Genomic DNA, 23,090 nt, shown 5'->3' on the forward strand with positions numbered 1-23,090 from the left:
TTTTCTTATTCCTTGGATGAACACGTTAAGCACATAGGTTCTTAAACCATATAATGAATTAACTTGCAAGACCTGGAAACATTTTTGTGTTCATTTTCAGCAATGTATCAAAAGAGAGTGTGTGTGAAATAACTTATTAATCTCTACCACTTCTCCACTGAGCAAAGCCTATAGCACTGCAAGAGGTAAGTTTTGAATGATTTTGGTAAAGAGGCCATTTGGCCAGGGGTCTGGCTGCTATTACTTTGGCTTAAAAATTCGGTACCAGAAAAGAAGACTCTCTCTGGCTTAAAGAAGACTCTCTAAAAGGATGCTTCACTTTTTCTTGGGCACTTCAGGGCACTTTAACAGGACAGCACTGAAAGTCTAACTGTGGAAAAAGTGAAGAAACTTTGGGCTTACTGAGAAGATGGGTCCAAGGAGGCTTAGCCTCTGCGTACAGGTGGACAATTTCACTGTGTTGACAACGTCCTTCTACTTGATGTAACTTTCATTGTAGGTATCAGCTGAACATTACTGTTTACTTTTATATATTCAACAACATTACTTTCCTGGCAATGTGCCTGGCCGCCTGCCCTTTAATACAGGTCCCTATAGACAAAGCCACCTGCTCGCCCATGAATGCTGCAAGGGCTGGCACCCCGGAAAACTCTGAGCCAGAAAACTACCCCAAAATAAGCTTTATTGCAAGAAAAGTGTTGTATTTCATACATAGACCTACAAAGACAAAACCAAAAACCTTAAGTTTTTCCTCACAAACACTTGATTACAAATGTACAGTTTTTCTTTCTTTTAGTTATTATGCAACAAAAAAAGAGTCAAAAAACCCCAAACACTGGATATAACTGGTTACTAATCTTTGGTCAACAGAGGTGTGCGAGGGACAACTGGGAATCTGGGCGTTCTTTGGCCGTTTCACATATGAGGTTTGTTCACCGGTCGAGGGACTGGTTCTTGGGTAAAGAACACGGAAACATACTTTATTAGCACCTCCTGGTACAATATCTTTTTAAATGACTAAAGCAAACTAAACATCAATTCATTGTACAAACATCTTTCATACACAATAAGCTATGATAAAATGAGGCATATGGTGTATAACTACAGTATTAATGAAAATTCTAAAAAAAATGGATTTAAAAAAAACAACATATATTCCTTGGCTGCACTGCATGATTTGTTTGCACATATGGCAATCCTGAAACAGCTTGAACGTAATAAATGCACCATTAATCTAAGACAGCACCAAACGCTACAGAACGCCAGGTGTTCCTGTTCAAAGGAACGGCGTTTCTTCAGCTGCCTACGGGACCACAAGTGCGCTGCGCACCCTGGGTAGGAATGAGGTGTTGTGGGTAGCACCTGTGGTTCCTTGAGGTTATGAGAAGGAAATACAGTACAGTCTGGCCTGCAATGCTAACGGTCTCACAAGCAGTCAAGGTATTTTGCTACAGTGGTTGTGTTTCATCTTCTGTTGCCTGGTGTAGCTGGTGATGTGAGATATTCTCACGATGAGCTGCTTTAGCTTTGCTCTCCTTTACACAGGATGTAACAGCACCCATGTCTTTTAAATTACTGACTACACTGCCCATTCAGCTCTCTGAGGCTTTCTTTAAGATAATCAGGTGTGTATCAGTTGGATGACTGGCAGAAAAACCAAAGGAAACATCTCTTGAATCTACTGAATTTTTTAAAAAAAGCACCTCTAAAATAGCTCAAATTTATAAATCTAAAGAAAAACAAGTGAGTTTCCCTTTTTGTTTACATAGTTTGTTCATTTCTCCATATATTACTGCATTAAAAATAAATAAACATCTATATTTTTTTAATTAGCAACTATAGCAAAATACCCAAAGTGTTACAGACTGCTAACAGGAAAAAAACAAGCTCACATTATTTTGTGCATTTAGTGCCATATGCTGATCTCTTGAACATTTAGGTTTCTTTTTTAATACATTTTAAAATGAAGTTATATAAAAAAAATACAGTAACCACGGCTGCCTTTGTACTCAGATCTGTGGCCACACCAGAGTCTGCATCATCCCTGCCTGTGAGGGCCATCGCTCCAAAGTCTGAGGCAGGGAGAAAGAAACGAATGTCATTTGTTTTCCCTCTTTGAAGTTAGTCACTGACTTTTCCAATGCTTCTGAAGGCTGCCTGTGCTGGGATCTGAGCCTGGAACCACGTCTGTGAACGGTTAATAGAGCTGAATCTGCAGCCGCATTCTGAGAGCCTCCCCGAGTTCTCCCATGAGGTAGTCATCCTCATTGCGCTCTTCCAGTTTCCTAAGCTCTTTCTTCCTGTACAGGGGGATGCTAGTGATTTCCAGTGTGTACGTGCCGGGCATGGGCTTCCTCTTGGTCGTGTGCAGGTAGCTGAGCCCGTTCCTCTGGTGGATGCGGAAGAGGCCATCGTCATTCCCTTGGGAGATGACGTAGCGAATGTGGTTGTTAAGGGGCTCGATGGCGGGCATGAGCTCCAGGATGTGCTCCTTCGAGCCAAGGCCAGAGAGGTTGAACTTCATGCTGACTGGGCTGTCCATGTCGACACTCTCCAGGCTGATTTGTTCCACCTAGAGAAAGAGCAGGAAGCCATTTGGAGTGAATTTCAACAGCACAAGTAGACGACTTCACGGGGTGGCTGCTGGGCTGCAGCCACAACCATAGGTTGCTGCTTCCCACTTTCCCTGTCTGCCCCAGCAGAGGCTGTGAAAGAGGCCACTGTGCCCAGGAGAGGTCTTTTCCGTAGAAGAGGCCCTGTAAATCTTTATGACTTCGCACTCCGCCTTGACAAGCTCATTAAAGTTACAAGACTGAGACTCCAAAAAGCATTCGCATTTCAAGTTTTTTTCATGAGTTTATGGAATTGCATGCTTATGAATATTTTTAAAAGACAATTAAAGAAATGAATGTAATTTTGTTTTTCCTGGAGTCAAAATGAGAAATGCTGCCACTGTCCAATGCTCAAGGCTCAAGGCTCTGCTCTGGTTGTGAGGCCCCTGGGCAAGGAGTGAGCCCTTGGTGAGAGCCCCTGGTGCCATGGCAGAGTGAGGGAACCGCAGAGCCCTCAGGGCTGCAGCCTGAGTCAGCTTTGATAAAAGCCAGCGGGGCCGGCCCACATAATTCAGTGTGACTTGGACAGCAGGGTGGGAAGTGCAAGAACAGTAATGCTTCAGACTGGCAGAACCCCCAGTGTTTTGGCTGGGACCCGTTCAGTGAGGACGCAGTTGGGGTGGCTCAGTAGCACCCATCAGTGTTCAGGAAGAATTATACTTTAAGACTACGATGGGAAGGTTATATAAGCAGAGTGTCTGGATTTGTAGTTTTGGTGACTTGAAGAATAATTCAATTGTCATACCCACACATGTGTTTGATACTTTAGCCTACTTAAGTTAAATGTAACATTGGTTTATTTGACTAGAATCACAGACTTTTTGGCTAAAGAAGATAAATTTCTGAGCCCAGGAACATTGAAAAAAGTTGCCAATCCACACAGCCAGTTAGCTGGCAAGTAGACTTTGCGGTGGGATAGTTTCTTGATAACTAACTGAAGAGTGGTGAGTGAAGATTCATGCTGTCGCTCGTCCTTAGGGAAATCATCAACATGTCTAGATACAGGATGTTCATCACTGACATGGACTGAACACACTAACATACATACCAGGCACTGTTCCAGGTATCTCCTGTGTTTAAACACAACCTCTCTACAAAACTTCAAAGGTGAAGTCTTTTTATTCTCAATGTATAGGTAAAGCAATTGAGGTTGAGAGAGGTAACATGCTCCATAGAACACAGGTATCACTGGAAAGGGCCAAGCATATGTTTAAAACCAGGCAGCCTGTAGCCCACCCCTTGGCTATTCTGCTGAAATGCTGCTCCTGGACAGGGAACAGCAGTGACAAGAATCTCAGTTATTTGAAGATAACATTTTTTTAATGGCAGGAATATCTTATAAATAAGTAACAGAATATGAGACCTAGTTAGCTGACCTACTAAAAACTAAAGTTGGCCTGCTGTGTTACATATGTATAAAACAGAATTGGAAAAAAAATCCCAAATAATTTCCTTTGTTTGAATCATTTCAAAATACTTGTTTCCTAAACAGAGACTCTGTACCTTTTGATGTACATAAACCAAAGAAAATGATCTGACACTGGACCTTTAAGTCTTTCCCCAGATCTTTGGGTTCTGGGCTATCAATTTGACTAGTTTTCATTTACTTCTGTTGACCATGCCAGTACATTAATTACTTTATCCATGAAATTGCCTGTAAGGTTTACTCTGAAGTTGAAACTACACAGACTGTGCTATATACAGTACTCTATGCAGCTCTTCTCTGTGGCGGACTGGAGTGGGATCTACTCACGGCAGCGGGCTCTGGGTGGGTAACGCTCCTCTTCTGCCTGCTGTCTTTTTTGGCGTAGCCATTGATTTTGCACTCATAGCATGTTTCTGGGGACAAAGCATTCTCCTCATCCACGTCTGTGTCCAGCGACAGGTACTGCCCTTTGTTGAATGCCATTCCTGAGACACAGTGGCTATTTACAAGAAGCAGAGCATTTTAGACATTAGCATTATTAGCTTAGGCAGTAGTTCCCCAGGGGTGGAGCAAAGACTTTCAGACACGTGGAACCAACAAAGCACACTCTATGCTCACAACCATAAAACTCCAACTGTCTTCACAGGTCTTTTCTTCAACAATCATGATTATTTTCCTTTGTTTTCAAACAGCAAAATTCTTCTCAGGGTGAGCCTTGTGCTTCCTCAATGCTCAGTCCTACTTAGACTCAACAGGCGTGACTTTTCAGAGAATGCTAAGAGAAGTCCCTTGAGCCTGAAGCCTGTGTTTGCCTCTGGAAAAGAAGTTCCATGCTAGAAGAGTAACTCAGAGTTTAGAACTGACTCTGAATGGCCTATGTCTAAGTCAAGCCTTTGTTTATAAAGTACTATTCTGTACTGCAGTCGGACAGAGTTGCCCCTGTTCCTCAGTGTGTGCCTCACCCACTGCTCCGAAAGACGACACAGAAGAGGACCCTGACTGACTCCTAAGTGCGCAGCTTCTGGGCTCCTGACCTCTGCTGTGCTGATGGGCAGACACAGGCCCAGCTGTCAGCCACAGCCAAAAGGACTTGAGAAAGTGCAGTTCTGAAGGGGAGCCGGCCTTGTGGACACGGCCACCCTGAGCATGGCCAGGTGAACTGGAAAACGGTCTTCGCTCAGTGGAGGAGCAAAGGAAGAGAGAGTATGTGCAAGAAGAACCTAAGTAAGGGGCCATTTCCACCTCTACTTCTCAGCCCAGTTTTACTTGTGAGCTGCAGTTTTACACTTGATCTTATCTGTGGCAGTTTTACTTGTGAGCTGCAGTTTTACACTTGATCTTAGCCAAAAGGCCTCACTTTTAAACATCCACTTATTTCCGGCCTTGGGTCTGACTGCAACAATTCAGGCCACTATGAGGGGTAAAGGGTTACACAGAACTTGTATTAAAGTTCAAGACTTCGTCTCACCACAAAGGCAGCGGTCCTATACCACAGATCAGGCTGTGTGCCTCCTGGGTGCTTATTCCAGGGCCCTAAGAGCTCAGTGCAGCACTTCTGCCTCTGGGCCTTCAGCAGCAGTGGGAGGAGGCGCTCACTGCGGGAAGGAATGCCGCGCTGGCCCTGCTGAGCCACACCCTGCTGATGGGAGAGGGGGCGGTGGGTCACCTTACCCCTGGCCCACTCTGTAGTAGCCGGGCGGACATCCGCAGAGGTATCCGCCTTCTGTGTTGGAGCAGCCGTAATTGCATGGGTTCTTAGAGGAGGAGCACTCGTTCACATCATGGCAGGCACTGGAGAACTGGTCAAAGGAGAACCCCGAGGGGCAGGCACACTTGTAGCTCCCCAGGGTGTTGTAGCAGGAGGCAGAGCCGCAGGCACCTGGGTTGGAGCATTCGTTCTCATCTGTTAAAACAAGGCAAGAAGCTGCTACACAGGGAAGGGGTGATAGCATGAAGAAAAGATGGACTCTCAAAGTGCCTATGATTTTCCAAAGGAGACAACTTTAGAACCTTATTAAAGCTTTTTTTTTTTACTATAATGGCTGATCTATAAATTATATGAAATAAAAAACCTCTATAAATTAATGCCTTTAAGAAAACACCTTGCTTTGCCTTTCTATATTATTTGTGAATATAGGCAAATAGATATATGCAAGTTGCCTAATGAGTAGTTTTACTCCTTTAACAGAAAGCTGTTTCAAAAGCTTGTATCTTAGGCAATGCATGGAGAGGAGATTAGCAGTTGCTAGGTGAGGGAGAGGAAGAAATGAGAATGGCTGATTCAGACATGGGGTTCCTTTTTTGGGGTAATGGTAATGCTCTGGAACTAGTAATGATAATGGCTGCACCTCCTGAGTATACACTAACAACCATTTAACTGGACACTCTGAAAGCATCAACTTTATGGTATGTGAGTTACATCTCAATTTTAAAAAATTTTGTCTATCTGTGTATGTATCCGTCTCCCCAGCAATTCCCCAAACTTTTGTTATATATGGGGGGCAAGTATATAGAAAATTAAAAGCTTAAATGAAAATAGTGGAAACAAATGCCATTTAGATTTATGGAACTAACAACCTAGGAGAGCATTATCTGCGTGAGCAGCTACGGGGGCAGCCCCTGCCTGCTGAGACCAGTCTGCATCCAGCCATTGGCTGACCCACAGCTTTCACCAGTGTAACAATTAACACTGTGCTATAGAAAGCCTCATAGCAGGATAATTATAGGTTATACTTTCAGTTGTTGTTATCAAAAATTCAAAGCCTAACTGTACTTTTAGCCTTGGAGATTGTAATTTTGCTCCTGTCTGGTTGATATATAGCATGTGGTTTGACTCCTTTGGGCTTGATTATAATCCAAATTTTACCCTGGGCACAAATCACATTTGTTCCACGGAATTCTTTCAATTCTTGTGAGTACATATGGAGCACAGAGTCTGTTTACTTAGCGTATGACAAGTATATATTTCAGCCCCTGGGGGAAGCAGGCCTATTTGCAAGTAGGTGTGCTCAGGGAGCACAGTGGACAGTCAGGAAGAGCTCATCTGCAGGAGCTCGCTGAGATTACGGAAGCTGCAGCTGGGGCTCTGGGGAGAGGGCTGCGCAGGCAGGAAATGAAACTTGGTTAAGCACAAGACAGAGGTTATTGGAAGGGTACATGTTATTAGGTACGTTTTTATATCAGAATTAAATGAGACCACTAAATATAGAATCTTAGTCACTGAATATAAAATATGCTTGATTACCTAATATGTGAAAATTCTTAGCTTTTATTACATGGGGAAAGTACGTAAGTTCTCAATAATTTGGCTATATGGACTATAAATATAACTGTTACTTTAATTTCTACATAAAAAGACTTGGAATTCTGCTACAAAGGCTCATCTGCTTTTATAACTAGAACTGGTATTAGTATGCAGTATTTCTCTCCTCACAGGGAATCTAAATGAGATTATAATTTAATGACATGATCCCATCATGAAAATGTTCAGATTTTGTGTTAGAAAAATTGCCAGGCGAAGTCCATTAGTTGAATTAATTCCATTTAAGCCTACCACTTATGAGAATATTTTTAGATATATTAATATTTTTGGAGGCACCCTGGATATTCTTCATATTTATGTGCTGTAAATGTATAATATGATAAAATTTCATACACATAAATACACATAGTTTTGCTTGAGACTTGCTTTTTGATTGACTCAAGCCTTGCTAAGTTATGTATGAAGTTTTTCTTTTTTTTTTTGAGGCAGTCTTGCTATGTAGTTCAGGCTGGGCTTGAACGCGCAGTGTCTTCCTGCTTCAGCCTCCTAAGTACTGGGATTACACCTGTGCGTCACCATGCCCAGCTGCATGAATTATCTTGGAAAGGTTATAGAAGAAACTGGATGTTCAAAGCACCAAATATTAAAAGCTTTGTATAGTAACACATCATTTTCTTCATATGTATTAATTCAAATGTTAATTTTGAATTGTTATAATAGTTGTAAATAGTTGAGAATGTTACCTACATCTGTACAATGAATCTATTAGGATGTTAAAAATTCTCTCCAGTAACTGGGGGATGGGAACTATTTAAACTGTTAGTTTGAATTGATAGTTTTTTTGATATTAACACTTCTGAGGACTTACCTTTCTTGAATACATGGTGATAATGTTAATAATGTTACAGGTTTGCAATTTTTTTTATGACAAATATCTAGTGCACTGGCTGACAGTTCTGCTCATTTACTAGGAGATGTGGGTAAGCTATATTCTCCCATTAATCATATGACTGACTGGAGATATTCATACCAGTAGCAACAAATAAAAATGACTGTGGCCTTTTGATTTATATTTTGTCCTAATTCTTGTTCTTTTGCTAGCTTGCTGCTTTTACAGATGTTGCTTTTATTTCCCTCTACTTCTGCCATATATTTCAGTTAAAACTCCAATTGTGATATGTGGATTCCAGGTGAAAAGGGTAGTGATTTCATTAGACATCAGCTGGATTTCTCAACCTTGCACAGAAGAATCTGAAATAAATCCCTGCTGTGTCTGCCCAGGGCCCTGTTGCTTAGAGACAGGTGTTTCATAAAGGCAAGCTACAAACTGACACTTGCAAGTGGGGCTATCTGCTCATTTGCTTTTAGTTTTGCACTTAGCTTAGAGACCCCATTCCTTGGACCACTGGCCACCTCCTGGATGGGAGGCACAGAGGCTTCTGGCTGGACTCCAGCACGGGCTACTCTGTGCATGACTGCCTTGTAGATCTCATAAAGGGAACCTGGGGTATCCCACACTGACTTGATTTTAAATTGGGCCATTTCAAACAGTACCTCTGCAGGTACTACTGCACTAGTAGCTATTACTGCACTAGATATTTACAGACAGAAACTTCAGGAAACATGACTTGAATTGTTATACTGTGCATGTTGCAATTTCTACTGATATTTTCCTTAGAAACAAGAATTCTATTTAGGTGGACATAGTGTTTACTATTAGAGAATCATTCTTTGTTGTAAGTTCTAGAGAATTAACCAAGGAGTCCATGGTATTTACTGAATGAGATAGTGGGCCTCATATTTTGTAAATACTACAATAAATTGCTCTATTTTTAAAGCTACAAGAACATGATTTCCTATGTTTTCGAGTGTGCCCACAATTTGCCTTGATTTATGAAGTTTTGCTTCATTTATTTCTGTGAAGAGAAAAAGCAGTGTGTTACACTTATGAAACTACTTTGATTGACTGCCTAATTGATCATTTTAATGATTCTTTGAAGCTTTACCCTTAACTTTGGGATCGCTAATTGGGTTTTGCCTTTTTTCTCAGGAGTGTGTATCTGTGGTACGGCAAAGCATCTGTCTTTAACCTGGCATCAGGCCATGGCACAGCTAACTCTTACAGAGCTAGTTCCCCTCCTTTTGAACTTTATCTTGATTTTCTTCTCAATTCCCTAAACTGTCATTGGTAATTTCTTTTGAGATGACCACAAAGGATAAAATAAGATTAATGCATTTATTATTAATGCTCTTCAGCACTGTATTGTACTAATGTGTGGAGTAATTCAAATCACTATGGAGAAACTACAGGAAGCATCCTGGCATTCTTTGCAGGACCACCGCTCCCCTTTGCCTAGCAGTGCCAGCGTGTCATGTCAGAATGTGCTGGCTGGGTCTGTGAAGTGCATTCAAATGGAGCCAAGAAATTAGGTGTGTGCTAAGTAAGTCAGCTGGCTATTCAGGCAGAATAATGTTTGCTTTGATCAACCACTCTTAAAAAGAGAATTTCCATGATTATCATCGATGCAAGGAACACAGGACAGTGCCTACATGCTTTATTTTATAAACACTTCTGTCTGCAGTATTTGCTGTAACTAGGTCTTTTTTCTATCTTAACACACTGTACCTCACATCCTTCCCTAACCTGAAGCAATGGGAGAGCACAGATAGACTGTCCTCATTAAACTAATCTGAATTCTCTGAGATTTGTATGGGGGGAATGGACCAGTAATCTTTTAAGCTCAAAATTTAAAGCTATCACATTACTGATAAAAAACCAGCTGCCTTTGGCAAGTGAAGATGATGATTTTTGACACTATCTTCAGAAATTTAAAGTTACATCTAGCAGAAATTGAAAATGAGCTACCTTTAGGTACCTGAAAACATCTTTGGTATGGATATTTTCAAACACATGCAAATACAAAGGCTAGCAGAATGAATGCCCATGTATCAATCTTAAGCACTATTCTTAAATTGTAGGATTCAAAGACTCTGTTAAGACTTCAACCTAGATTATTTGTCCATTTGATGCAGTTACTTTGTGGTGAGAAGAGCAGATGCTATGACACTGAATACCTACCAACACACTGATTCCACTGGTAATGCTGGATGTAGCCTTGCGGGCAGCCACACCTGTAGCCGCCCAGGATGTTCTGGCAGCCATGCTGGCACCTGTGGTTTCCATCGCATTCATCAACATCTGCGGAAACAATTGAGGTAAAATCATTATGTCCTTTTTCTTCTCTCATCCTTAAACGCATTCCAAACCCAAAGTTTGAGGGAACAAATAAACGAGACAAGGTGCACAGACAGGCTGTGATTATTTTCCCAGTCACATTATTAGTCAGGGGTGGTGCAAAGGATAGTTCGGAGATAAGAAACCACCTCATTCTTCTGCTCTCTGCCAGACCATGGCACGCCAGTGCTCTGTAAATAGCTTAATTTTAGCAAATCAACCATAGCAACCACAAATGTTGTGCATTTTGGATTGATTAACTGCATATGGTATGGCTTATCTAGTAAATTGTATGTATTTTTTCATTACATATTTTAGTAGATCCAAAATTGATTCACATGTAAAACCCGTTTTTAGGAAGGTATGAACATTACAGAAATACTTAAAAAGTACAATGGCTTTCCACATAAAGTTTTTTATTGCCATTCAAGACTAATTAGATGCAAACCCCCTTTAAGTATTTGAGTATATTATTTTTAGACAAGATGTGGTATTATTATACATATGGAATAATTTCTTTGTTCATATATGCATACTTTCTTGGAGTGACAACTGAGGCTTTGAAATCTACTCAGAAAGTGAAATAAAATTGGCATGTCTGGTGTGTGTGTAACAAATTTATATGCATAATTAATAACTGGTATCTTATGTGGATGGTCACGATCTGAACTCACACGTGGCAAGCAGCTGTCAGTGCAAAATACTTCCAATGTCTCAGGGATTTCAAACATAAACTATTAAAACTGAAATTTTTAAAACGAACTTTTCTGGCTGAAAATAAGACACATGTACTTTGAATATATTTCTGCAGTTCAAAATCCTGTATATCAGGGACGGGGATATAGCTCAGTGGCATAGTGCCTGCCTGGTAAGTGCAAGGTCCTGAGTTTAATTCGTGGTTCAAAAAACAAAATCAATCAAAGTCCTGTATATCTAGGAAAATACATTTAAAAACTCAGTAAAAGTAAACTGCAATACAATTTGTACATAGTCTTATAATCCCAGACATGAGTATTTTGTAAAAATACCAATCTAACACATTTGTCTTATACAATAGCACTTGCAAAGTAAATATGATAGAGTGCTACAATATTTTGTTGACTTGAGGTAGATTTTTACTTTGTTCCCAGTAAAATGCTCCTTTGGACTTTATAAGAGGAAGCACCTAATGCAGGTGAGACCTTATAGAAAATTCCCTCTGTAGAAGAAAGTGGTAGGGCAGGAGTCTCAGCCCATGAAAGTACAAATAGCATCAGTTTCCCCAGTGCATGCAGTGCATTTCTCTAATTCATTATGGTAATGGGTTCTCTCTTTACATTTACCACTGACACCTTAAGGAACCTCGGAACAGAGGCCAAATAATTACTATTTTGTGGTATATTTGCACATTACTGTAAATTATGTTAGGTACAGAATGCTTTTTCAGCTCAATTATTTTTCAGGTCAATGAATAAATAAATAGTTTTCGTTACTTTAAAAGATAATGCATAACCATAGAACTTTTGTTTAATAACATTCAAGCTTTTCTCTGTCCCCAACGTGGTACATGAAATGTTATGAACAAAAATCAGTTGCTGAGATTGACTAACCTGTGTTAAAAGCTCTTTATTCTTTTGGGAGATGATTTAAATTTCTCACTGAGTGATTTTCAAATTTAAAAATACACATGGTTCACTGTTATAAGATTAAGGCTGCTTGAGAAAATGAACTCACCTTCACAGTTCAATCCAGTAGCATCAAGCGAGAACCCTCTCTGGCACTCGCAGCTGAAGCTCCCAGGGGTGTTCTGGCAGATTCCCTTTGCTCCGCAGAGGGAGGGCTGAGACCCACATTCGTTGTTGTCTAGCAAAGCACCAAGAAGGAGGCTGTGAGGCTTCCCAATCACTCATTATAGGACTTACACTGCACAGCATGAAGTGAGAAGTGATGTATGAAAACCTGAGTTTTCCTTATGCGAGAACAGTATTTTAGAGAAATTTAAGCCAGAATTCACCACCATATTAAAGCTATCACTGCTAAGAAAGAGTGTATTTCTCAATTTTGAAACTAGAAGGTATATTAGGGAGATCTGAAAGCATGATATTCAGATAATGCAGACTGAAAGTCTTTAGCATATGCCTTGTAAGAAAAGCAAACCAGCATGAGCACTAGCATATTCTGAATCATCGCGTGCCTTTAATCACATTGTATCTGAACATCATGGCTACGTTGAGAACGAGATCCAGGGGTGCTGCATGGAAGAAGTCTGCTGTGGACGTGCATGGGCTGTGCAGGCCTGTTTCCTCTGGATACTGCTCTTGTGAAAAAATGTCTACATTATTAGAAACTTCTTTAGACCATTAAGTACAAAGTATGAAGACATCATTTAGCTATCATTTAAAATACAGCCTTTATGCATCTAGTCTATGAAAGTTCCCAGCTGTAGGTGTGTCTTACCAATGCATGCAGTGTGATGCTGAGTGAAACCAGGTGGACATTTACAGGTGAAACCCCCTAGGGTGTTGACACAGAGGAACTGGCAGTTGTGTTGTTTGGTTTGGCATTCATCGAGGTCTGAAATGAAAGAGAAGCCCATGGACATCACAGTAGAGTCACCTGGCTACATATCCTTTCTCATGTAGCCACACTGGGTGTGCATATTCCACTGAAAGCGCTGGCTGGATTTTTGTGGCATCTTTGTGGGCTTCCATGTGCATAAGACAAGCAGTTTCTTTTCTCATGCTTAAGCAGCACAAATATTATGGACTACTATGACAGAATGGTGAAGTTAAATACATAATACAGGTTGTCTTAAAATAAACTGAGTGCCCAAATTAGAGTAGGTTCTGTGAACTTTTCCTAAAGCTAATATGTGAAGGTTATAATTCCTGCATTTAGTACAGTTTAGTACATGGCCAGTCACTTACTCCTAATAAAGGAGAGATAAAAAAATAAAACAATGTGAAAACTGATGAAGGTCCTAGCACAAAAGTCCAGTCACATTCTATAGATTCAAATGAAAACACCATCATTAATAGCAGAGGAAACAAAAACACAACCTCCATAATTTTAGTTGTAAATTGTATTCACATTTACAGTCCACTAATAGAAAACTGAAAATTTTATTTTTGGTTAGACTGAACAATTTAAAAATATATTTAAATCTAAATATATTTATGATTTATTATTTTATAGCTTAAATAATTTAGGTATGTTCATTTCATAAACACTGTGCAAAATTAAATTCACCCATACCAGTTTACTAAACAGGTTCAAGATAATATTAATCTTTTTTTAAGAGAAAAAAATATTTAATAAAACAATATTATCATCATCCAGGAAGGGAAATTTCCATAAAATTTAATGGTTTACAAACTTATTATATTTGAAAAAACCAAAAAGATCTGCACTTAATACAATAATCATCATCAGTTTACTGATAACGTTCACCTGATATTTTCTTAAGTGAGAAAAGAACAACCGACTAGTTTGTGTGTCCACTAAAAACCACATCAAATAGATCTGGCCAACTGCATGACACGCATACGGATGTGACAATCAATTACTGGACCAACCATCGGTTCAGTTTATCTTTTATATGTCTCAGAAATAAAACTTGGATTTAATTCATATTTAATAAATTTCCCCCATCCATTAATTTAATACTGATTAGGCTACTTATAAAATGAAATAGACCAATGTAGTATTGACACTATTTTAATGATCTAAATTAGACTGGTAATTTTATTACTACTTAAGCAAAATACACACATTTACCTATTTATTTTCACTTTTCTAGAGTAGATGTCTGATACAGATAGCTTGGAGAAACGAAATCATAGGTAAGCAACAACAAAAAAAGTAAACAACAACAACAACAAAATCTTGATTCAGTTCCTCCCTCAATAACTTTTTTAAAGAAATAATGTGGTTTGCTATATAAGAAGCAAGCTACTGTCACCTGGGTTTTAATTCTCTCTGCCTTTCACAATGTGCCCTTCCGTATGGAGAGTTTTCTATGAATAGTCTCTGGAAGATACATGTTAATGAAGATGATGCACACGGTGTAAGCCCTGTTGACCTTACATGCGAACGTGGAAGAAGAGAGACAGGCAAGGCTCAGTGCTGCAGGCGCCTCCCCCTTACCTCTGCAGGTCTTCCCATCCTCCTGCAGAACGTAGCCCCGTGGACAGGAGCACTGGTAACTCCCTTCCGTGTTCTTGCAGATGAAGTTGCATGGTTTTGGAGACTGGGAACATTCATCAAGGTCTAAGTGAAAGTGATGTGCTTGTTACTCAAGTAAATGATTTAACTGGGTATCACGTAAGCAGATGAAATATGGAGAAAAAAGTCCCCCTCTCCCTGGCCTCTCTCTTGTTAACATACTAGAGATTGTGCTCAGGGCTTTTACATTGAGCTATAGTGCCAGCTCATTAATTTTTTTTTTTTTCAAGTTTTGAGGAAGGGTCTCATTAAGTCACTAAGTTGCCCAGACTGGCCTCCAACTTGTGCTTTTCCTGACTCAGCCTCTCAGAGCACTAGGATCATAGGTGTATGTCACCACATTTGGCAGATGTTTTCTTCAATGAAAACTAAACAAAATACTTCGGAAAGATTCAGTAAATGCCAGTCCTCCCCTCTCAATTGTCACAGGTTGGTGTGGCTGAGACAATGCAAAAATAAGAAAAGGAAATGTAAAACAGCAAAGAAATTCTGTACGAAGACTGCTTTGCAAGTAGAAATTTTAGAGGATGACTAATTGCTAGACTTTTGTGCAAAACCAGTGACAGGTATTCTCTTCAAATACACGCACATTCACAATGCAAGCCCTTTGCCTGCATCACAAGAATGATAAATGCACTATTTATCAATTTTAAATTAAAACATTAAGTTCTGAAGGCAAATTTTATGATTTTGTTATTCCCTGCTGAATATACGTTTTTGATGGACTGAACAACTCTGCATCCACATGATTAGAAGGCAGGACTGCGTGACTAAGAACCACACTGTAGAGAGAAGTAACTGCACTCTAACAAGATGTCTACTTTGAAGATCCCTAACATGGACACTGTACCGACGGAAGGCACGGGTAGGACACGGGTGACAAGCCCTGGTTGCGAGGCCCCGCGCCTCACCTACACAAGACGTCCCGCTGATGTCTGTGGTGTAGCCAACCTTGCAGAAGCATCGGAAGGAGCCCATGGTATTGATGCACTGGCCATTGGTGCACAGGTTGGGCATTACCTTACATTCATCAATGTCTGTGGATGAGAAGACAAGACAGGCACAGAAGTCAACAGGCATGCGAGGTGACAACGACAAGAATGGAGGAGAAACCGAGGAACTGAGGTACCCATCAGCAAATGTGCATGCCACTGTGGAAGCCTCTTCATTATTTAGGGAATGGCAACATGGAAGGGAAAGAAAAATAATCTGAAGTGATAAACAAGGCTAGGTTAAAGCTCTTTTTAGAATGACTGTCTAATGTCTGGATTTTTTCTGTATGTGATCTAGAAAGCTGTGCCTCGGAAATCCAACTAATTTGGAATTTGTGATAGCTTCCTATAGTTTTGGCATCAAGTTCGCATTTAAATTAGTCTCTGAAGGAAAGCTTTTGTCAGCAAAGGGGTCATGTAAAGATTGGGAATCTGTTCAGTAATGGAGGAAAATGGTACTTTTTAGAACAGTCATATACGCACAACAAAATGGAAACCACCGATCAATTATGAGGCTGGCTAGTTTGTGACTATACCACAAAGGGAAAGAGTTCCTAATACACTCAAATAAGCAGTACTTATTTAAACAAGGTAAGTATAGTTTTGAGGCTAAAAACAGGGCTTTTGCATCAGATAGATTTCTTCTATTCAGAGGTTTCAAAAAGGGTCTCATTTTTACATATTACTTACTGCTACCTTAGCTCTGTGCTTCAGCTTCTTCATCTGTTAAAATGGAATAATTAATTCTATGTGTTGGGGCTGGGGGTATAGCTCAGCGGCACAAGCGCCTGCCTGGCAAAAGCAAGGTGCTGAGTTCGGTTCCCAGTACAAAAAAAAAAAAAGAAAGGCAATTCTATGTTTTAAATTTGACATGAAGAATCAATCTTAAAATTTCTAAAAATGTCTGCTAAAAGCATTCTATATATGTCTTATAGCACATATAAACACAAATTTTTTATCTATTATTATCATTGAATAAATTTTTCACTTTTTCTTCAAATTAATCTGAATTAAGGAAATTTACGGTGTTGATAAAATGCACGACATCCCTCCGCTCCTCACCTCTCCCGTCTGTGGTGTACCCCGGGCCATGAGGGCAGAGCTTCTTGTACTGGGCAGTTCCAGGAAGCGGGCAAAGCTCACACTGGTGGCCCCAGCCTCTCCCGCCGTCACAGCAGCATTCTGATTTGGTGACCAGATTGCGGCTGCTGGACGCCATCTGACACATGGTCTGCAGCACCTCGGCGAAGCAGAGTCCCTGCCGATTGTCTGGAATGACACGGTAGTGAGAGCCCAGATCCGGGGACGGATGCGGCAATAGCACAGTCCACGCTCTCCTTCTCAGCCACCCCCTTTTAAAAAGCCCACTATTCTTTCATCTGGACTGTTCACACTGCTCAGTCCGCTTAACAGTTATAAAGCTTTATTGCTAGCAAACAATACGGAGTATACTTTCAGTATAGAAAGTTTATTAAACCTGGCAAAAAGTGCTACTATAGAAACCTTTGATAAGGTTTTATAAATTACCATAGTGAAACTATACTACCAGCAGAAAATTAGACTTTTCCTGTAGGTTATGTTTTCTATTCTCCACAACATTAGTTATTCATGAAGGTCTAGGCTAGAGACAATGATAAAGCATATTTCATTAGATAAAAACTTTAAGATTTGAAGCAGCTGACACCACGCTGAGAGACTGATACAGCGGAAATATGTTTTCTTCACGCCACGGCAAGTGAACAGCTTAGAGCTCCCTTTTCTCTTTGTGTCCCTTGATGTCTACCACACCCCACTTCACCTGCCATCAACAGCCACATTTACCGTGGGCATACTTCAGCGCTAAAATACAAGATAACGTCTGTAATTTTTGGTTTTCATAAAAAATACTTTGTAAAACTCTTTTCTGGGCCATAATATAAAAACTAACTTTCAGAACATTTTTTGAAATAGGGCATTTCCTTTGCATTCATATTGGCAGAGCTTACATCACACTGCAAATATTTTCTTTTGGAATTAAATCATCTCCTGATGTAAGTTTTACTGAAGTTACGTTTTCCATAGAGTTTAATTAATTTTAATTTTGGAAAAACGATTGAAGATTTTTATTTACATTACACATAGATGTGCACACACGATACACGTGTACCTATACGTCATTTTAATAGTGTGTACCTTTAGGAAGTACATGGATTACTTGGACAGGATGATTTGTTTAGCAGACAAAAATATATATGTAGAGCCCTTCTGCGATAAAACATGTTTTATTTACCAAGTGAAACATAATTTGTACATCATCTTACCAAGGCATTCAGTGCCGGAGGAACTTGACTGGAACCCTTCGTTACACTCGCACCTATAGCTTCCAATGATGTTAACACAGCGCCCATTTTCACAGATTCCTGGCTTGGTTCTGCATTCATTTTCATCTTTAGAAAAACACACCATATGAAAAATGAGCAGCTTGTAAAATTATCACTCACCAATTATCTTTGAATGGATTATATCTCATTTCAAACTTCTCCATCAAAATACTAATACAATGGGACTAAAAACAGTCATGGTGAACATTAACTTATCTTTTATCTCACTCCTCCAGGGTGGTTCTTTCTTCCACTGCAGGGGAGGTAAGGTGTTCAATGTGGAATTGGAAAAGTGGCCCCTGAAGGGGCAGACTTATCCTAAAGACACTAGATCAGAGGGGAAGAACTGGCGAAGAGGATGTTGGTTTATGTGACATGAGGGAAAGGCAGGGGACAGGGAGTAGTGGGGTTTGGGATGGTGATGAACAGAGATAAATCTCGCAGGCTGACCACAGAGGCAAAGGCCCCGGCTGGTTTTGAGTGAAATCACAGAAGCAGGTGGGATCCGTGAGCACAGTTATGAGAGAAGCAATTTAGTAAGGGCTCCTGTTGTGGCTGGCAATGAATGATTGAATGAATGAATGAATAAATAAAGAGAAAGGAAGGAAGGAAGAAAAGAAAAGAAAAGAAAAGAAAAGAAAAGAAAAGAAAAGAAAAGAAAAGAAAAAGAACAAGCAAGCAAGCTATTAGGACAAAGTTGCTCTACTAAAATTCCTTACTGTGTTCACTTCATACTTCATACACTTTTGCTTTCTTTTTTAAAGTGACGGTGTTAAGAACAGAAGGCGGCTCATTAACTTTGTTTTGGTAAAGTCTTTTCATTTTTATATTTGTAACATTTTAGTCTTAAACGTAAACTGACTTTTTTTCACGCGCTTTCTTTTCATCAGTGTTTGCCCTGAATATCTCATTCCATTCCTTCCTTTCTAACCTCTCATGTTTTGATTTAGGTACATTTATTGTACAAAGCATCTACTGAATTTAAAACGAACTTTTACAGATGCATTATCTTTTAACCAGGAATGTATACTATTTGCCTTTGTCATGATTACTGATATATTTTGATTCTTTTATTTTTAAGATAAGAAAACTAACACAAGACAAAATCAAAACAACACACACAAAAAAAACAAAAGCAATACATGACCTCAAAACAAAATGGTAGGAATTAACAATGGTTGCTACACTACACACTGTTATCTTCAGCAAAGTTGCTCAGTTATTTGATTCTTTTTTTTTTTTTTTTTTTTTTTTTTTTTTTTTGGTCTTTGTGAGACAGGGTCTTGCTATGCAGTTCAGGCTGGCCTTGAGCTTGCGTTGCAGCCCAGGCTGGCCTCACACTTGCAAGTATCCTCTTACCTCAGCCTCCCAAGTGCTGGGATTACAGGTGTGCACCACCACATCTGGCTTTATTTTAATTCTTACCTGCCAATTTATATTATTTTATTCAGACTGTGCTGTTATCCTCTTCTCTCAACATTTGTTGGATCAATCTAGTTTCCTACAGTTTCCTCTTGCCCTGTTTGTGTTTGAGAATTATGATTTTCTCTTTCTTTTTCTCTTTCTCCCTTCCTCCCTTCCTTCCTTTTTTCTTTCTTCTAGAGGAAACTATTAAACAATCTGAACAGGCACTTATCTTTTTCTACTGTTACTATGTTCTCTGTTTCAAAAGCTTCTGGCTATAACAAGAACCTTGCCGTGAATCCACTTCTCTCTGTTCTGTCACCGGCTGTGCAGATATGATCTCTAAATTTTGACTTGCGGAATTTGTAATGTACCATCAGCATCTATGTAAGTAATGAAGTTTACTGGTTTACTATCACTACTATGTTTCCTTGGATTAAGTTTTTAAAAATGTGCTACTGCATATAGTATAGTATATATTGTATATAGTTTGGTAATTATTTCAGCAATGATATGTGCATGGTATATAAATTGTACAGCAGAGTTTTTGACAATCTTATTTTGATTTTCACACTTCTGTGTAGGATTTTAGTTAATATTATTTTCCCTTAGACCAATTTGAAAATACTGATTTTTTTTTCACCCAGTATTACTTGTTCATTTGTAGGCAAGTTGATTTCTCTCTCTGGCAATTTAAGTATCCTCATGTTTCTATTAGTGTTGAAATTTTGTATGATCTAACTTGCTATCTATATTTTTTCCTTTTTAAGGAAAAGCACATACTACAAAAATTTAAAAGTATATACAAAGGTAATGAGCTCGGAGTTTAAAACACTGCCTACTACTTCTACAATCTGAGGGTGCAAGTCTGCTATCTTGATTTAACTGTTTTCCTAATGCCATTCTGCCTTTATTTTGATTTATATTTTAGTTGTCTGAACTATTTATTTCTAAAATGGCTCCTGCCTGATGTACTGCCTGAGCTCTGACATGTAATACAGCTTTTATACCGGGAAGATAACTTGATGTGCCTCAAATCTTTTGCCTTTTTTCACCTCCTGAAGTAGCTTTGGTTTTCCTCTAATGTGAGCCCCTATACTTAATTCTGGATTGCTTTTCAAGACTTCACAGCGCTCCCTTTCTACGGAATCATCCACTCAGCTTGTATCTGCTAGTAACTTCTGCCCTAAAAGCCAGTCTCACTCAGTTGCATAATCCCTCTCCCTTACTCGACATCTGTTTATTCCTCTCTAGGACAACACTTCTTGAAAGAAGATCTACAGTTGTCCTCTCCACTTTGTCATGTTTCTTTCACTCAGGTGCTGGAACTTTCCAGTAACTTCTTGAAACGGTCACCGGATCTAGACAGTTACTTCTCTGACTGTAACGGGTTCTTCCTATCAGTGACTTGATACAAAGCTTACCACTCCATAGTTACTTGAATAATCTGTTCTTTTAATGGTTAAGACATCACAGTAGCCTCGAGAACTTTTTGTCTTGTGACTACTACTAGTCTCCTGCAGACTTTTGGTCACTCTAAATAGTGCTGTGGCCAGATCTCAGTTGCTGTTTCTTTTCCTCTGGGATTTCTCTCCTGGTATCCCCTCACCAATACTATGACTTGCCAGCAATTTATATATCTGGCTATATATTTGCAGAATTTCTGAATCTGGCTTACCTGCCTAGCTGACAGTGTCACCTGGAAAGCTAATACGTATCTGAAACTTGGCGTGGTCAAAATACAGCTTTCATTTTTTTGTGTCCCCAACAAACCTGGTCCTTTTAGTCTTTTCCATATCAGTTACCAGTAGCATCATCCAGTTAGGTATTCAAGTACAAATCCCAGCACTCATCTCTTATACCTTTTCCTCTTCATGCACTATATCTAATTAGTCCATCAGAAATCCCTTCTCTTGGTTATATCCAGTGTATGTTCTGAATCTGTCCACATCACTCATTTTCCATACCACTGTGGTTTAGTCTGAGCCTCTGTATGCTCTCAGCTGGATGAGTTTTAAATAACCACTTGAATGATATCACTATTTCTGCTCCTACGTCTTTAAAATGCATTGCCTACAAAGCAGCCAGCGATCTGAATAAGGACTCTCACTATTCTACTTTGTTTTATTTCATTTTTATCTGAGGAATTTGAGACACATGGTTATGCCAACCTGCCTAAGGTCACAGGGTTAGGAGATTTCTCAGATTCACAGTCTGCCTCCAGGACCCGCCCTCCAAATCATGTGCTGTGAGCTCTTAGCATAAAACCAAACTCATGGTGGCTGCAGGGCCCTGAGCTGCCTTTAACCTCCTTTCACGCACTCCTGCCAAGACCTTGGCTATGCTGGCCTTCACTCCTCCTCCAGGGGCCTGGCTCGTGCTAGTTCTTTATTTTTCATTTCTGGGTCTCACCTCCAGTGCTACCTCATCAGAGCAGCCAGGACTCTCACTCAACCATGAAATCTTATTTTCTCAAAAAGCTTGCCACAATGAGAGATTATCACGCTGATTTATTTTCTGCTTAATGGCCGTTTCTCCGAAACTGGGATGCCAATTAGTTGGGAGTGTGGGATATGTCCCTAGAGTTTATTAATGTGTCTCCAGCACCACAAACATCACAGGTGTACAAAAAATATAACCAAAGCATGGATAACTATTCTGCAGTGGTGTATCATCAAGCAGTGTGCTCTTTTTTGATGTGGATTTACGTATTTTTGCAAGACTTTCACAAATCACCAAATGCATTTGTTTTTCTGCTGTATTTACTGTTTTCTTTTTAAAAGAACTTCATATATGCACGTACTGTGGGTCTGTCTTCCCTCCTTGTCATCCTCTTTTTGATTTCTTCCATAGCCACATTTCTGATTGTGTCTTTGGTCACTTCTACCTTCTGTGGCAGGCTCCTTTCTTCCCTAAATTTTGCTAGACTATCATTTGTTCATATTGTCTTAACTTTTCTGTTCCAGTCTCTTGTATCTAGTGGAATGTTCGTCTAATGGCACCTCTTAAATATGACTGAAACTACTTTTCTAGGCACCTGAATCTGTTTCTTGTGTATTTTCCATGCTTTCTTTTTCCCCACTGTGTGTACATTAGCTGCAGACTTAACTCTTTGAATGATTTTCTCCAGTTCAGCTACTTGTTGAAAAATAGTGTAACAGTCCCTAGTACTCAATCAGGTATAATTTACAGTTTCGATCCATAATGTTTTTGGGATGAACATTTTCTTAGCGAATGTGTAATGCTGACTCACCTTGGGACAGCACACTCAGGCTCTCAGATGATGTAGGTTAACACGTCACTAAGCAGTTCTTTAAGTCTTAGAACCTGCTGTTTTTCTCTCCTTGCCATCTTACCTGTAGGACTCCAGGTCTGGACAAGTTTGCTGATAACTAAAGAGCATGCCACTAGCTTTTCTTCTCCACTGCTCTTGTTGGCACAGTGTAGGACTTGGTGTCTATAAAAGCACTCCTAATTCTACCACTCACTCTTGGCCCAAATCTACTCACAGATTATTGGACGAACTTTTTAAAGTTGGGGCAGTGTGCCGAAGTCTAAAGAATAATATGCCAATGAACATTTCCCATGTTTTTGTT

The 23,090-nt window shown here is 39.7% G+C and overlaps 1 protein-coding gene across 1 annotated transcript in view; it reads right to left on the reverse strand.

The window, feature by feature from the left end:
- Positions 1-673: 673 nt before the first annotated feature.
- Positions 674-23,090, reverse strand: part of Fbn2 (fibrillin 2) — a gene marked incomplete at its 5' end in the record, with an annotated part of 227,883 nt that continues 205,466 nt past the window's right edge. Inside the window, 10 exons of the mRNA XM_005380550.2 lie at positions 674-2,572; positions 4,366-4,537; positions 5,710-5,941; positions 10,380-10,499; positions 12,249-12,377; positions 12,972-13,088; positions 14,661-14,783; positions 15,650-15,775; positions 16,793-16,999; positions 18,031-18,156. Coding sequence (XP_005380607.2) covers positions 2,198-2,572; positions 4,366-4,537; positions 5,710-5,941; positions 10,380-10,499; positions 12,249-12,377; positions 12,972-13,088; positions 14,661-14,783; positions 15,650-15,775; positions 16,793-16,999; positions 18,031-18,156 — 1,727 coding nt within the window. The remainder of the gene's footprint in view (positions 2,573-4,365; positions 4,538-5,709; positions 5,942-10,379; positions 10,500-12,248; positions 12,378-12,971; positions 13,089-14,660; positions 14,784-15,649; positions 15,776-16,792; positions 17,000-18,030; positions 18,157-23,090) is intronic.

Source organism: Chinchilla lanigera, unplaced genomic scaffold (assembly GCF_000276665.1).
Source record: "Chinchilla lanigera isolate Chin_1 unplaced genomic scaffold, ChiLan1.0 scaffold00014, whole genome shotgun sequence".
Lineage (NCBI taxonomy): Eukaryota > Metazoa > Chordata > Mammalia > Rodentia > Chinchillidae > Chinchilla > Chinchilla lanigera.